The sequence below is a fragment of the Procambarus clarkii genome, chromosome 39 (assembly GCF_040958095.1).
Source record: "Procambarus clarkii isolate CNS0578487 chromosome 39, FALCON_Pclarkii_2.0, whole genome shotgun sequence".
Lineage (NCBI taxonomy): Eukaryota > Metazoa > Arthropoda > Malacostraca > Decapoda > Cambaridae > Procambarus > Procambarus clarkii.
The window spans coordinates 17,669,886-17,686,388 of record NC_091188.1 but is presented as its reverse complement, the minus strand read 5'-3'; the positions used below and the strand labels follow the sequence as shown (position 1 = coordinate 17,686,388).

Below are 16,503 nucleotides of genomic sequence, written 5' to 3'. Positions count from 1 at the left end.
GGCATGTGTGTGCCTTGTTTTTGTGTCCATTTATCTCTGTCCTTGTTGTATGCTTCTCTGCCTGTACGAATGCCTGTTTGCACCCAAGTATCTATCTTTGTGCTATTTTATTTTAGCTATATTTTTTACGTGTAGTGTCTGCACCTATGTTTATAACTAAGTATTTAGCCAAAAAAATATATTAATAAATCCACGGTAGTAGATTTACGACAAAATTATCTTGAGGAGAAATGGTGATGAGGAAGGTAGAGAGAAGTGAGGGTGTTAATTAGTGGATTACCCAGCTTAGCCCATCTCCATGGCGACCAGCGTGACAGAGAGGCCATTAATTATTCATGACCAGCATTAATAGGAAGATTTAGCCAACACGTGACGATGCAACTAGGCAAGGGAGCTGCAATTGCAGATCGGGAGATCCACGAGGTGGAAATTCTGCAGGAAGTAATTTATCGCTTGCAATCTCTGCATCATCTGGTCATAATAAGCCTCAGCTGATCAGCTTTAGATTCAGCTCGTCATATGCATCATTATTTGGCATCTGCAAGGAATCTACAGAATTAGCTGCTAAGTTGTCGCATGAGTTGATTATCTGCAGCAGTCAGCTGGTTCCCTGAGGGATCAAATACTCATCTCTAGCATCAACTGCTCTGAAGCCTCAGCTTGGATGAAAGTGTTGTACCCATGACTTACAGCTGATCAGGTTCGAAATATTATTGAACCAGCCCATCCTCCTTGTTTAGAGAGTGCCTATAGCAGCGATTGGACCATCGTACTTATATTGACGTAATAGACAACTAGGATATAGAATTTTTATCCAGTGAATTATGACAATCTGGGAAAGGTTTTGTATTTGTGTTGCTTATAAAACGAAAAATAACCTTTCTAAGCCTAATGCAAGCTATTTGAGGACAAATATGGTTTATATAGGCTATACTAGGCTTAGAAATATTTAGGTTTCGATTTTAGTTTTTTCCCTGACAATAAAATGAATTGTATCAAATTCTACCATCTTATTGTCAATTACGTCGATGTATATACGATGGTTCCAGATAGTTACAAATTGTACCATCTAAATTGGAGGATGAGTTTCATTGAACAGTGTTCCTCTGCAATTAGAAGCAGTTGCAAACATAACTAGAATACCTAACCTGTCTTAGGAATCTCCATACACAAAGTTCTGAATACTTTATTATTAAATCACATTCGATAAAACACAGTCTTTGGGAAACAAAAGTATATTAAAATATACGTATGTGTTAGTGATGTGAGTTAATAATTAAGGTCATATTTGAGTCTCTGAAACTAAATAATATTTGAGTTGTTGCATAAGGGAGTCAGTCCCTAGTTGATACCTGGTTGATACCTGGTTGACGGGGTTCCGGGAGTTCTTCTACTCCCCAAGCCCGGTCCGAGGCTAGACTTGACTTGTGAGAGTTTGGTCCACCAGGCTGTTGCTTGGAGCGGCCCGCAGGCCCACATACCCACCACAGCCCGGTTGGTCCGGTACTCCTCGAAGGAAACAATCTAGTTTCCTCTTGAAGATGTCAACGGTTGTTCCTGTAATATTTCTGATTCTCGCTGGTAGGACGTTGAACAACCGAGGACCTCTGATGTTCATACAGTGTTCTCTGATTGTATCCATGGCTCCTCTTCTCTTCCCTGGTTCTATTCTGCATTTTCTTCCATATCGTTCACTCCAGTACGTTGCTGTTTTCAGTGCAGATTTGGGACCTGTCCCTCCAGTATTTTCCATGTGTATATTATTTGGTATCTCTCTCGTCTCCTTTCTAGTGAGTACATTTGGAGAGCTTTGAGACGATCCCAATAATTTAGGTGCTTTATCTCGTCTATGCGTGTCGTATATGTTCTCTGTATTCCCTCAATTTCAGCAATCTCTCCTGCTCTGAAGAGGGAAGTGAGTACTGAGCAGTACTCAACACGGGACAACACAAGTGATTTGAAGAGTACAACCATTGTGATGGGATCTCTGGACTTGAAGGTTCTCGTAATCCATCCTATCATTTTTCTGGCTGACGCAATACTTGGATATGCTCCCTAAACGTTAGGTCGTCGGACATCATTATTCCCAAATCCTTGACATGCTGTTTTCCTACTATGGGCAGATTCGATTGTGTTTTGTAGCCCTGTATTATGTTTAAGATCCTCATTTTTGCCGTATCTGAGTACCTGGAAATTATCACCGTTAAACATCATGTTATTTTCTGCTGCCCAATCGAAAACTTTGTTAATATCTGTTTGTAGTTTATCAATGTCTTCAGCAGAGGTAATTTTCATGCTGATTTTCGTATCATCTGCAAAGGATGACACGAAGCTGTGACGTGTGTTTTTGTCTATATCTGATATGAGAATAAGGAACAACAGTGGTGCAAGGAATGTACCTTGAGGTGCAGAGCTTTTAACTGCGCTCGAACTCGATTTTACTTGATTGACTGTTACTCTTTGTGTTCTGTTCGACAGGAAATTGAGTATCCAGCGTCCTACTTTACCAGTTATACCCATGACCTCATTTTGTGTACAGTCACTCTATGGTCACATTTGTCGAATGTCTTAGCAAAATCTGTGTATACGACATCAGCATTATGTTTTTCTTCTAATGCCTCAGTGATTTTGTCATAGTGGTCAAGTAGCTGTGTGAGGACATGATCTTCCTGCTCTAAATCCATGTTGGCCTGGATTGTGGAGGTCATTAGTTTCCATGAATCTAGTGACATGACTCCTGATCACTCTCTCAAATACTTTTATTGTGTGGGACGTTAGTGCAACTGGTCTATAATTCTTTGTCAATGCTTTGCTACTACCCTTGAGTAGAGAAGCAATGTCTGCTGCTTTAAGCGCATCTGGTATCTCCCCTGTGTCCAAGCTCTTCCTTCACACTATACTGAGTGCCTGTGCTACTGGCACTTTGCATTTCTTTATAAATATTGAATTCCATGAGTCTGGACCCGGACCTGAGTGCATAGGCATATTGTCAATTTCTCTTTCAAAATTGGCCACGCTCGTGTTGATATCAGTTATATTTACAGGTGTTTGAGTATCATTCATAAAGAAATTGTCCGAGTCTTCCACTTTCATGCTGAGTATCGGAGTGCTAAACAAGTTCTCATACTGCTTTTTTAGCATTTCACTAATTTCTTTGTCATCCTCAGTGTATGAACCCTTCACTAATACGAATAGGTCCAATACTGGCAGTGGTTTTCGCTTTTGATTTAGCATATGTGAAGAAATATTTTGTGTTTTTCATCATTTCTTGAATTGCTTTCTGTTCTAGTTGCCTTTCTTCAGTCTGATAGGAATGCTTCAGTCTCTGTTCGATTTCTTCAACCTCCCTGTTTAAATTATTTCTTCTTTGTATGGAGAGTCGTGTCTGCTTAAGCATTTCCGTTAATTTCTTCCTCCGTTTGTAATGTCGTCTGCGTCTGTCTCATCCCCATGAGACAAGAGTAATTTATTTGATTGACTAACAGTATAAGATATCCGGCATTGCCTGGGTCTCTCTCCCCACTTGTCTTCTCCCCATTCCTCTGCCCCTATCTATTCTACTGTCCCTTATTTCTCCCCTTTACCCCTTTATTCCCATTATCCCCCCCTTCTCTAACATCGCTCACACCGCCTCCAGTAATACCCGTCTCTCTTCTCCACCATATCCCTTCTCCCCAAACTTTTCACATTCTTTCTCCTTTTATGTCTTCCTCCATCTCCTCCGCTCCCCTTCCTCCTTTCCCCTCTTTCCTAATCTTCCCTTTATCTCACATCTCTATACTCTCTTCAACAACCCCCTCTCTCCTTTCCTCCTCACTCTTCTCTACTTCTTCCCCTCTGCCCACTTCCCTTACCCTCTCTCTCTCATATCCCTGTTCTCTCCCACTCCCCTCTCACCAGCATCACCCCTCCGCCCTCTCCTTCCCTCTCTTCTCTCTACCCCATTCCATCACAGTGTCCCACCTCTCCTTTCCGTCTTCGCTTATTCCTCGTTCCTCTGCTTTCCCCCTCTTCTCATTTTTCTCTTCTTCTAATCTCTTGTTACTGACCCGAGTCCAGCGTCCGAGCACGGAGCAGTGACGACAACACCATCTGTGGGTCAGCTCCCGAAACCCCCTCCAAATGGGCGACGCCATCTAGTGAGGACGAGATATACCGGCCACAGGGGCTGGTTTCCCGTCCTAATCAGCTCGTGACATAGCCGCTGCTGACCTCTGGTGAGGTGGCGCTTAGACAGCAATGCCATCTATGGAGTGGATAGGTGTACGTTTGTGTCTAAGCCTGTAAGTGAGGTGCCCTAGAGTGTAACCAGTACTGATGACGTGTCTGATTACAGAGTCGACCTGGGACTGCTGAATCGGACGGAGGATCAGTCTACCCAAGGCAGTCATAGGATCTCCACGAGTTTGCTGTAGAAGCTGTGAGTCACCCCCCCCCCCCCCGGATGAACAGTATTGTGTTAGCCTGCCTGTGACGTGGCAGTTAAGGAATTGTCGTGCCCGGGGCTGACTGGAGGAGAAGACTAGCCACTGGGGTGTTGTGTGAGGAGAGTGATCAGCGAAATCACACGAGGCTCCTGCCTAGGGCTCGCAACCCTAGTACCAGGTACGTGGAGTGGCCTACGCAGCAGAGCTGATTGGAACCTGCCAGCTACAGGCTGGATTTGTGGTTGAAGGCCTCCACGACGGCGCACCCAGTGGGACTGTGATTTGGCTGGCCTGTGGCCAGGGTAGACTCGTCTAGAGAATCTAAGGATTCATCGTGAGGCCACGAGAAGAGGACCAGGGCTACTCATCGTGAGCACCGTGAAGCATCCTGAGTCTTCGGAAGAAGAAGTCATTGTACATAAGTGTAGTCATAGTAACCGCGTGTGACGGTTTATATATTTATTTATGGTGGCGGTGTAATAATATATTTAAGTTTAGTGCCTTTGTCTCCCTTCCCCTTTAATTTACTTGCGTTACGGAACACACCCCTTGAAAGCCACTACTAACTTGGGGCCGGATACCCAAACTCTAATAACATCAGAGAAAGAACCCAGTTGCGACCCAATAGGGCCGTAACATCTCTCCTTTCGTCTCCCCTCTCCTCCAACATCTCTCTTCTCTCCCCTCTTCTAGCATACCCCCCTATATGTCTGTTCTGTCTCTCTCCCTACTTGTCATTTAATAATACAAACATCTGAAAAGCGGCAAAATAACTCTTCAGCAAAAAATCTCCAATTCCAGACTCTGTGGTAATTGCACGAATTCGATACAGGATATTCCAGTAAAGTTGGCACACAGGCTGAAACAAACGGGCCTGTGGCACACATAGGATCCATGTGGCATTTTAAATATTCGTGTGAATACAGCCCCAAGTGTCTTCCCTCCGTCCGTGGACAGATAGACATTATCTTTTATAGATATAGGATAGGTGGGTATCGGATCGGATCGGACCCAGGTCGACACCATGTCCCAGCTTCTGCAACGTACCCTCCCAGGTCTCTCCGATGCACCCTCCCAGGTCTCTCCCATGCACCCTCCCAGGTCTCTTCCCACATCCACCCTCCTCCTTCCCCTCCCCTACGCACACTCCCTCCCCCATCTCTTCCATCATACACCCTCTCCGTCTCACACACTTTCCCCGTCTCGCCTCATCACTGTAACCATTTTCACGACACAATATTTTCCTCAGTTAATATCAACTCACCATATCCATCTCCACTTACATAAACCGTCCCCGTTTCCACCCACACAGTCTTCCCATATCCCCCTATCACAGTAACCATTTTCACAATATCTGAATCACTGTAATCAAAAGGTTGTTGCCAGAACGAGCATCTGTCACATGAACCTTCGTTATACCTGTCAGAATATGAATACATTAATATTTAAACGAATGCTAAAACTCAACAGTCTTTTGGTTGCGCATTTCTTATCCACCGGAGGTCGAATCCCCTTCAGAGGAGGATGAAGAAACAAAGGAGTCGACCCTCTGCACCTCATGAGATTCTATAAAAAATCACCAATCACCATGCAAAATTGCATGTGGCTGGCCTCAAAACTCTGGTTTCCAGTGTATGACAGACAAGCAGATATATTTCTGCTTTTACAGACAGACTAGATCAGGCTTCCCGGTGGTTCGATCCGGTGCCCAAGTCTTCCCTCACAATCACCTGAACACTACGTTATCGAATGGAAACCCGTAGATTTTCAGACCTCAGGCCTATTGTACAACCGACCGTGTAACTAATTCATTGAATCTGGTGTACTGGACGACAGCCTATACTGTTATCCTAAACTTGCTTGTCAATTTTAAAGAATGTATAATTATTTTATTGATTTAATTTTTAATGGTATCTCATAAGATTCGATCCCTGCCCTTGTGTGGCGGTGCACAATAGACAGGTGGATTTACAAATTCGTAAGCTGAAACATGTATACTGTCTAATGTAGTTGATTGCAACCATGATATATATACATATATATGCTTTTAGCCTACAGTATACACCTATTGTCTTGTGTATGATCATCTGTCGTGTGTGATAGTGAATACGAGCATTATTCTCACTTAAATAAGTCCTAATTGAATTACTCAGATTAGGCAAAATTTTAATTATATATTCCATAAAGATGTTACTAATAATAACTTCCCCTATACATTAACACCCTCTCTCCCCTAGTTACTATAATACTTCTCAGTACACACTGTTCTCATCACCATGAACATATTCACACCATCTACTTTACACCCCCCCCCCAATACCCCCTCACCATATTCTGCCTACACAGCCTCTCCATATATTACCCAAACACCCTTCTTATATCCTGCCCACACACCCTTCTCATGTCCTGCCCCCACACCCTTCTTATATCCTGCCCATACGGTTTCCCCATACAGCCTCCCCATATCCTGCCCGTACACCCTCCTCATATCCTGCCAACAGACCCTCCTCATATCCTGCCCACACTCCTTTTTTATATCACGCTCCCACTGCTTACCCATATCCTGCCCACTCATCCTGCCCACACACCCTCCCCATATCCTGCCAACATGCTCTCCCTATGCAGCTATCCTATATATCCCACAGTAATTATCCTATGCTTATGAAAAGATTCTTTTGCTGCATCAGGACTGGAAGGTTCTGATTTTTTCCTATAAATCATTTTAATCGAAAATCAGTCGTGCCGTTTCTTAGACTTCTGTCTGAAGACTTCATCAATGAATTTACTTACATTCCTTTTGAGCCTCAAGAAAGCATGTTAGTTAATTTTTTCCTCTTTCTACTGGCAAGTGTTTCCTGTAGCGAAGTTGAGAAATGTGTCGAGATTACATATATTACAGCACAAGAATATTTGAAATTCACCATAATCACATTGTATTGACTACCTTTTTGGTTAGGCCGCCCGAAAACTCGTTGTATACAAATAATCGTCATTTTCCGTAATTCCAGAGATTTGTTTATGAATCATGTTCATTGAATATGTTTCATGTTTGATTATGACTTGCTGGGCTACGGCTCCTATGTCTTGGGTCATACCAGTCTTGCCACTTTGTCCTTTTGCTGGATTGTTGAAGAGCCTCTCCTAGCCCTAGATCATCTCCATACCCACGCTGCTAAAGTGCTTCTAAGGTGTGTGGCATGAAGGTGTTTGGAACAGTTTGAGCTACAGTCATCCTGCTAGAGAGAATGACCTATGATTTCGAGCGCTCTGCAGGATATGTAAATGTTATATCCTCTTCAGAATACTGAATCACAAGATTTTTAATTTCCCTGTTCGGAAGAGTGCTCTCAAGCTGACATAATACAGTCACAACAAATGTTTCACACAACTCTTAACCATTTGCGTACAGTCCAGGCTAGAAATAATATTTTTATAAACTGAATTAATTCTGGTATATTTGATAAGTGTTTAAAAATGTTCAGTATCTCTGAAATATTTTAAAATTAGTAATTGCTCATGAATGATGAGTAGTACAGGGCTTCAAGTACACTCTTTACATCATCAAAGGATACTTGTCACGTACAAAATGTTATCTTGATAGTACTGTCTTGATAACTACATTTGTTCACCTCATTCCGTTTCATAAATCCTTAACAGTCTTAAGTCACCTTTGTAGTTTCTGTTGCCACATTTAACACACAATTTCACCTTCACATCCTGTAAGTTGTCTTCCCGCTATTGTATACTACACATGTATGAGATAAGCGAGAAGAAAATATATATATCTGAAACATGGAAGTCTACTTCCCGATACTATTCGAATTGGGCCTGTCGGCTATCTTGGCGGCCATCTTGGTAAAAACGATTACACCAGAAACGTGTATGGAACCCACAGATTATCACGAGGCATCAAGAAAACAAGTTTGTCCAAGTGAACAAGCTGTAAACAGTTCTGGTCATTGACCGCCTTGTGTCTCACCCAGAAAAATGGCGTTTCATTACATTATATGCTGTTTTTTTTTATTCTTTAACTTTAGTTTACTATTATTTACAGATGTATTTTACAAAGTAAATAAGGTAGTCAAGATTTTGTATATATTATTTCCATTAGGTCTGCAGTCTAGATAAATTGGGTGGAAACTAGCTGAGGGAAGTATTACCCATGGTAGACTCGTTTTGCAGCTTCGGTGGTTTTATGACAGCCCGCAACGTACGAGAAGCTAGCATGTGAGCTTAGCATAGTTATGTTGAGGTCGGTTTCCGACTAACCTGCCAGAGCATGTTGAGACATTGCAGCCGTCCTCAGGTAATGGGGAGGTAAATGTAACAGCACAAGTAAGTACAATTATATACTATTCATAGCAGTCAGGAATTGTACTTATATTCACTTAGTATTAAACCATACCGTCAAATATATTGTGAATGTTTGAGTTTACCTGAAAAGCTGAATAGAAAACCATGACCTAGCCTAACCTTCTTAGTGTTTGACGGTAAGCATATTATTTTTTCTTAATTACAATTAGTACTTAACCTATAGCTATATTGATATTACAGTTTTATGAAGCTAATAAAACAAAATTCAAATATATCAATAAATTGTAATGTAACTCAGGATATTTTCAAATTTTGTATCAAATCTGTATTCTTTAATAAAACAGAAAAGAAATTCCTGATATATAAAACTTTTCTATAGCAAATTGAACTAGTAAACTTCATCCTAAAATTGTGAGTGTTTTAACAAAAAACAAGGAGAATAAATGGGGAGGTAAATGTAACAGCCCAATAAGTGTTATTATGTACTATGTATGACAGTAGGGAAATGTACTTATTACACTTAGTATTAAACCGTACTGGTAATTCGGAGGAAAAGTTGGACATTGAAGGTAACGGTTGTGTGAGAGACTCCTCACAGCACTTAGGAATTATATTTTTGGTGTTTTTTGTTTTGTTTTATGCGTATTAGGATTATTACACATAGGTTTATGTAAATCAATGTATCTATGAATTGCTTGTGTGGTCGTTTATTTACGTGGTTGTAAAGCGATTTATTTTTTATGCCGAGGACTGAGTCATTTGCATGAGTTGGTTCTGTTGTTAGGTAAATTGCCCGTGCTGCAATAGTTTAAACTGTCTGTACTGAAATATATGTAACTTAGTGATAGAAACAAAAATAATATTTTAAGTAAATGGGCTAATCACTCCATCTCCTTTGTCCTCTCATTTGTCGTTGCTCTTTAACTTTACATAATATTTGGACATGTCTTCACATCATTTGAGAGAGCCGCTTCTCTTTATCTGTGAGCATGCCGCTGGAAACAACTAAGATCCGTGAATATTTGAAAGCGACCAATGCACGATAATGTTATTTCTTGGCATTCTACACCGTAATATAGACCTAACTAATTGTATGAAAAAATGGAGAAGGCCTACGACCCTGCATTATGTTACGTTAGTGGTCTCACGGCACGGGAATGACACGAGCAGCGAGTTATCCAAATTATGTACGACATGGTAATTCCATTAATGCAGCCATTAGCATTCCATTTTTAGAGCCAGCAATGCATGGCATGGAAAAACGCTCATGAAATGTGTATATCCCGTGTTTAACTTTCATTTCCATAACAAAATGCGCCGTTATTTTTTAATGGCCATGACAGTGTCAACGGTGGTAAAGAAAAGATTTGTTAAAGCCTGGATAAAAGAAAATGATAAGATAGTTATATTATTGTTAATGTTCTCGACAATTTCTTTACCTCGATATAATTATTCATTATTTATACTGCACAATTTTGCGTTAATAAAATCTGTAATTAACATTGGGTATATCAACTAATGCTCGCAAGTACAGTATTCAGGTGATAGCTACATTAACAAAGGGAGACAAGAATAAAAGTAACAAAGTTTGATATATTACGAATACTAATGATAGCCAGGCTAATGATAACCAGGGAAATGATAGGCAGGCTAATGATAGGCAGGCTAATGATAGCCAGGCTAATGATAGCCAGGATAGTAGTACCACTGCTACTTTTACCAGCATTGTTGTTATTACTAGCAGTAACACCTCTACTGTGATTATTATTAATACTGTTACAAGTACTATTACGAGTACTACTGTTATGAGTACTATGGCGGGTACTAATGTTACGAGTACTAATGTTATGAGTACTATAGCGGGTACTAATGTTACGGGTACTAATGCTATGAGTACTAATGACATGATTAATACTGTGAGTAATAATGTTACGAGTAATACTGTGAGTAATAATGTTACGAGTAATACTGTGAGTACTAATGTTACGAGTAATACAGTGAGTACTAATGTTACAAGTACTACTGTGAGTACTAATGTTACGAGTAATACTGTGAGTACTAATGTTACGAGTAATACTGTGAGTACTAATGTTACGAGTAACACAGTGAGTACTAATGTTACGAGTAATACTGTGAGTACTAATGTTACAAGTACTACTGTGAGTACTAATGTTACGAGTAATAATGTGAGTACTAATACTACGAGTAATATTGTGAGTACTAACGTTACGAGGACTACTGTGAGCACTTCTGCAAAAAGTGATATTTCAAGTACTACAACTACTAATATTATTACAAATTAAATAATTCATAAAATAACTCAATAGATATGCTAATACCATTATTCTAATGTCCAAAATAATATTAAAACTGATTAAAATATTTGTGAAAACATATTGATGCTGATAATGATAAAAATGTAAAATAAATATAACTAGTTGCTATGATTATTAATAATGTTAATATCATTATCATCTTAACTTGCAGTAAATGTTAAATTTTCCTTATCATTCAGAGACTACAAAGATTTATTTAAATTCATCAAATATGTTATGAGTTCGTCGAAAAAAAAAGGATGAGCTTGAGAAGACGTCATCAGTGTCTTGTTCAACAAGGTAGTTGACTTTTGATGAGGTTAACATCTGCACTTTAACCCCCCACTCCCCATATCACCCCCCCCACCCTTCAACCCACCCCCCCTCCCTCTTTCTTTCCCCTAATGTATTTAGCATAGTGAATCTATCGCCAGCTTTTGTTTGAAATGTCCAGAAACACATTATTGTTTTTGTGAGATATAATTTGTAGTTATAGCCAGTGTTAATATTTTTAAACAAATGATTAGTGCGTTTCAATTTTGCATATTGAGCCACGTATAGTTTGATGAAATTGAATTGATTTTTGTCACTCACTGAGATCATTGTCACTGCTACCGACGTCATTGTTGCTGTTACCGACGTCATTGTTGCTGTTACCGACGTCATTGTTGCTGTTACCGACGTCATTGTTGCTGTTACCGACGTCATTGTTGCTGTTACCGACGTCATTGTTGCTGTTGCCGACGTCATTGTTGCTGTTGCCGACGTCATTGTTGCTGTTGTCGACGTCATTGTTGCTGTTGCCGACGTCATTGTTGCTGTTGCCGACGTCATTGTTGCTGTTGCCGACGTCATTGTTGCTGTTACCGACGTCATTGTTGCTGTTGCCGACGTCATTGTTGCTGTTACCGACGTCATTGTTGCTGTTACCGACGTCATTGTTGCTGTTACCGACGTCATTGTTGCTGTTACCGACGTCATTGTTGATGTTACCGACGTCATTGTCACTGTTTCCGAGGTCATTGTCACTGTTTCAGACGTCATTCTCGCTGTTCCAGACGTCATTTTCACTGTTACCGACGTCATTGTCACTGTTACCGACGTCATTGTCACTGTTTCCGACGTCATTGTCACTGTTTCCGACGTCATTTTTACTATTACTGTCGTCAATGTCGCTTTTACTGACCTCATTGTCACTACCAATGACGTCATTTTCACTATAAATGACGTCATTGTCACTATTACTGACGTTAGTACTCCTGTTACTGACGCACTCCTGACATTTATTACTAAAACTGATTTATTAAATTAGTTTTAATTAAATTAAAACTAATTTATTACTAAAACTGATTTATAAATTTATTAATTTATTAATTTATTAATTACTAAAACATTAATTAATTTATTAATGATTAATTTATTACTAAAACTGATTTATTTATTAATTAATTTATTAATTAAAATAATTATTATTAATTATTTTTAGTTTGCCATCTCCTGCGCCCCTTGTAAGTTTTTGAGGCGCTGGCATCAGTCTCATTGACTCATTAATCACTATCACAACAACTATCACGATCATTAATCATGATCAATGACCCACTTACCGTATCGATGTGTATCTTTGACCATAATTTTACATGGCATCAATCATAGTAATGTACTGTCTTAGAACTGCTCAGACCCTTAACCAGAGAACCAAATTGGGTTCATTTTTCGTAACAGAATGCTGAGACCCGTTTGATATAACCTTTTTTGATATAACCTGTTTGATATAACCTGTTTCCTGGGAAACAGCTGGTTCTGTCAATCCTCAGGTCTCTTTGTCTTATTTCAGGAAGATTTTTACTCCCATATGATGCCCAATATCGGTCTTTTGTATCCAATTTTTGGCCTTTTGTGTCCAATATCTGGCCTTTTGTACCCAATAAACAGATTCACTACTTTGCAGTGGCTTGGATTAAAAAAAAATTACCTCTTACTTTATGGACGAGGCATTCAGTTTATTCAGGTAATCCAGTAATATACTGCAGTAATACCTCGTGTTAATACTTTTCCATTCCCAAAACAATGATATGATGAAGTTTGTCTTTTGTGTGTGTGTATTTGGCTGTGTATTTTTTGTGTGTGCTTGGGTGTGTGTGTATTTACCGTTTGTGCCTGCAGGATCGAGTTGTGTGAGCACCTAGTTGTACTCACCTAGTTGTGCTTGCGGGGGGTTGAGCTCCTGTTCTTTGGTCCCGTCTCTCAACTGTCAATCAACTGATGTACATATTCCTGAGCCTACTTGGCTCTATCTACATCTCTATCTACAATTTGAAAATGCATTACATCTGCTAACTACTTTAACACTAATTTTTTTATTCTAACGGCCCTGTGGCTGGTGCATTTCACTCCGCCTCTCCTCGTAACTCATGCCTCTTAGTTCTGGACTCTCTAGTGGCATATCTCGAAACTTTTTCTGGCTTCATCTTGTGCTTGACAAGGTACGGGTTCCATGCTGGGGCCGCAACTCCTGGATTGGTCTTACGAATGTGGTATACAAGATTCTGAATGAGTCCTTACACAAGTCCCTAAAGGTAATTCTGACGTTAGCCTGCCTCGCATACGCAACCGAAGTTAGTATTTTTTTTTCTGTGGGATTCAGGAGAAAGGTTTGGTGTGATGTCAACTCCTAGATCGTTCTCTCTGTCCGTTTCATGAAGTACTTAATCTCCTATTTGGTATCCCGTGTTTGGCCTCCTGTTTGCACCACCTAGTCTCATTACCTTACATTTTCTTGGGATTAACTTTAGTAACCATTTGTTGGATCATTCATTCAGTGTGTTTAGGTCATCTTGTATCCTAATACTATCTACCTCTGTCTGAACCCTCCACGTAATTTTTGCATCATAAGAAAACAATGAAGAGGAACGATTCTATACCTTCTGGGAGATCATTTACATACATCAGAAACGGTATTGGTCCAGGGACTGAACCCTGCGAGACTCGACTGGTAACGCCTCGCCAATCTGAGACCTCAATCCTCACAGTGATTCGCTACCTTCAGTTGCTTAGGTACTCCCTTATCCAATGGAGTACCTTCCCTTTCACTCCTGCCTGCATCTCCAGCTCTTGCACTAGCCTCTTGTGTGGTACTGTGTCAAAGGCTTTCTAGCAATCCAATAATATACAGTCTGCCCATCTGCCCACCCCTCTATTTCTTGCTTGATTTTTGTTACCTGGTCGTAGAATTCAATTAATTCTGTGAGGCAGGACTTGCCATCCCTGAATCCATGTTGATGCTGTGTTACAAAGTCCTTTCGCTCCAGATGTTCCACTGGCTCTTTTCACACAATCTTCTCCATCAGCTTGCATGGTATGCAAGTTAGGAACACTGTCCTGTAGTTCAGTGCCTCCTGTCTATCCTGTGTGTGTGTGTGTGTGTGTGTGTGTGTGTGTGTGTGTGTGTGTGTGTGTGTGTGTGTGTGTGTGTGTGTACTCACCTAGTTGTACTCACCTAGTTGTGTCTGCAGGATCGAGCATTGACTCTTGGATCCCGCCTTTCGAGCATCGGTTGTTTACAGCAATGACTCCTGTCCCATTTCCCTATCATACCTGGTTTTAAAATTATGAATAGTATTTGCTTCCACAACCTGTTCCTGAAGTGCATTCCATTTCCCCACTACTCTCACGCTAAAAGAAAACTTCCTAACATCTCTGTGACTCATCTGAGTTTCAAGCTTCCATCCATGTCCCCTCGTTCTGTTACTATTCCGTGTGAACATTTCGTCTATGTCCACTCTGTCAATCCCTCTGAGTATCTTATACGTTCCTATCATGTCCCCCCTCTCCCTTCTTCTTTCTAGTGTCGTAAGGCACAGTTCCCTCAGGCGCTCCTCATACTCCATCCCTCGTAGCTCTGGGACGAGTCTCGTTGCAAACCTCTGAACCTTTTCCAGTTTCATTATATGCTTCTTCAGATGGGGACTCCATGATGAGGCGGCATACTCTAAGACTGGCCTCACGTAGGCAGTGTAAAGCGCCCTAAATGCCTCCTTACTTAGGTTTCTGAATGATGTTCTAACTTTTGCCAGTGTAGAGTACGCTGCTGTCGTTATCCTATCAATATGTGCCTCAGGAGATAGATTAGGTGTTACGTCCTACCCCCAGGTCTCTTTCACGCGTCGTTACAGGTAGGCTGTTCCCCTTCATTGTGTACTGTCTCTTTGGTCTCCTATCTCCTAGTCCCATTTCCATAACTTTACATTTGCTCGTGTTGAATTCTAGTAGCCATTTCTCTGACCATCTCTGCAATCTGTTCAGGTCCTCTTGGAGGATCCTGCAATCCTCATCTGTCACAACTCTTCTCATCAACTTTGCATCATCCGCAAACATCGACATGTAGGACTCTACGCCTGTAAACATGTCGTTAACATATTCAAGAAATAGAATTGGTCCCAGCACCGATCCTTGTGGTACTCCACTTGTTACTGTTCGCCAGTCCGACTTCTCGCCCCTTACCGTAACTCTTTGGCTCCTTCCTGTTAGGTAGTTCCTTATCCATGCTAGGACCTTTCCCCCCACCCCCGCCTGCCTCTCGAGCTTGAACAGCAGTCTCATGTGCGGTACTGTATCAAAGGCTTTTTGGCAGTCCAGAAATATGCAGTCTGCCCAACCATCTCTGTCCTGTCTTATCCTCGTTATTTTATCATAGAATTCCAGAAGGTTTGTTAGGCACGATTTCCCTGTCCAGAACCCATGTTGATGTTTGTTCACAAACCTAATGTTCTCCAGGTGTGCAACCAGTCGTAGCCTAATTATTCTTTCCAGTATTTTACAGGGGATGCTTGTCAGTGATACAGGTCTATAGTTAAGTGCCTCATCCCTATCACCTTTCTTGAAGATCGGCACGACATTTGCCTTCTTCCAGCAACTGGGCAATTCTCCTGACATAAGTGACTCATTAAAGATCATTGCCAGAGGCACGCGTGTGTGTGTATGTGTGTGTGTGTGTGTGTGTGTGTGTGTGTGTGTGTGTGTGTGTGTGTGTGTGTGTGTGTGTGTGTGTGTGTGTGTGTGTGTTCGTGTGTGTACTCACCTATATGTGCTTTCGGGGGGGTTGAGCTTTGGCTCTTTGGTCCAGCCTCTCAGCTGTCAATACACTCGTGTACAGGTTCCAATGCCTTTTAGGCTCTCTATCATATTTACACTTGAAACTGTGTATGGAGTTTGCTTCCACCACTTCACTTCCAAATGCATTACATTTGTCAACCACTCTGACACTAAAATAGTATTTTCTAATATCGCTGTGGTTGATTTGGGTACTCAGTTTCCACCTGTGTCTTCTAGTGTGTGCCCCTTGTGTTAAATAGCCTGTTTTAATCTACACTATGAATTCCTTGGAGAATCTTGTGTATGGTGATCATGTCCTCCCCTAACGTTTCTATCTTCCAGCGACGTGAGGATTA

At 41.0% G+C, this 16,503-nt stretch overlaps 2 protein-coding genes across 2 annotated transcripts in view; one reads left to right on the top strand and one right to left on the bottom strand.

Moving 5' to 3' along the window:
* LOC138372578 (uncharacterized) overlaps positions 1–16,503 on the bottom strand; it is a 323,726-nt gene that overhangs the window by 49,308 nt on the left and 257,915 nt on the right. The window lies entirely within an intron of this gene.
* Positions 376–12,368, top strand: LOC138372577 (uncharacterized). The gene is made up of 2 exons (XM_069338059.1): positions 376–441; positions 11,655–12,368. Exons 1-2 carry the CDS (start codon positions 376–378, stop codon positions 12,366–12,368), a joined length of 780 nt encoding a protein of 259 aa, XP_069194160.1.

What these genes read in the sequence shown, in the direction of transcription:
- LOC138372577 (XM_069338059.1), top strand. Translation starts at nt 376, where the DNA reads ATGCAACTAGGCAAGGGAGCTGCAATTGCAGATCGGGAGATCCACGAG. An exon ending in AGGTGGAAATTCTGCAGGAA is followed by an intron (nt 442 to 11,654) that starts GTAATTTATCGC and finishes TCACTCACTGAG; the next exon opens with ATCATTGTCACTGCTACCGA.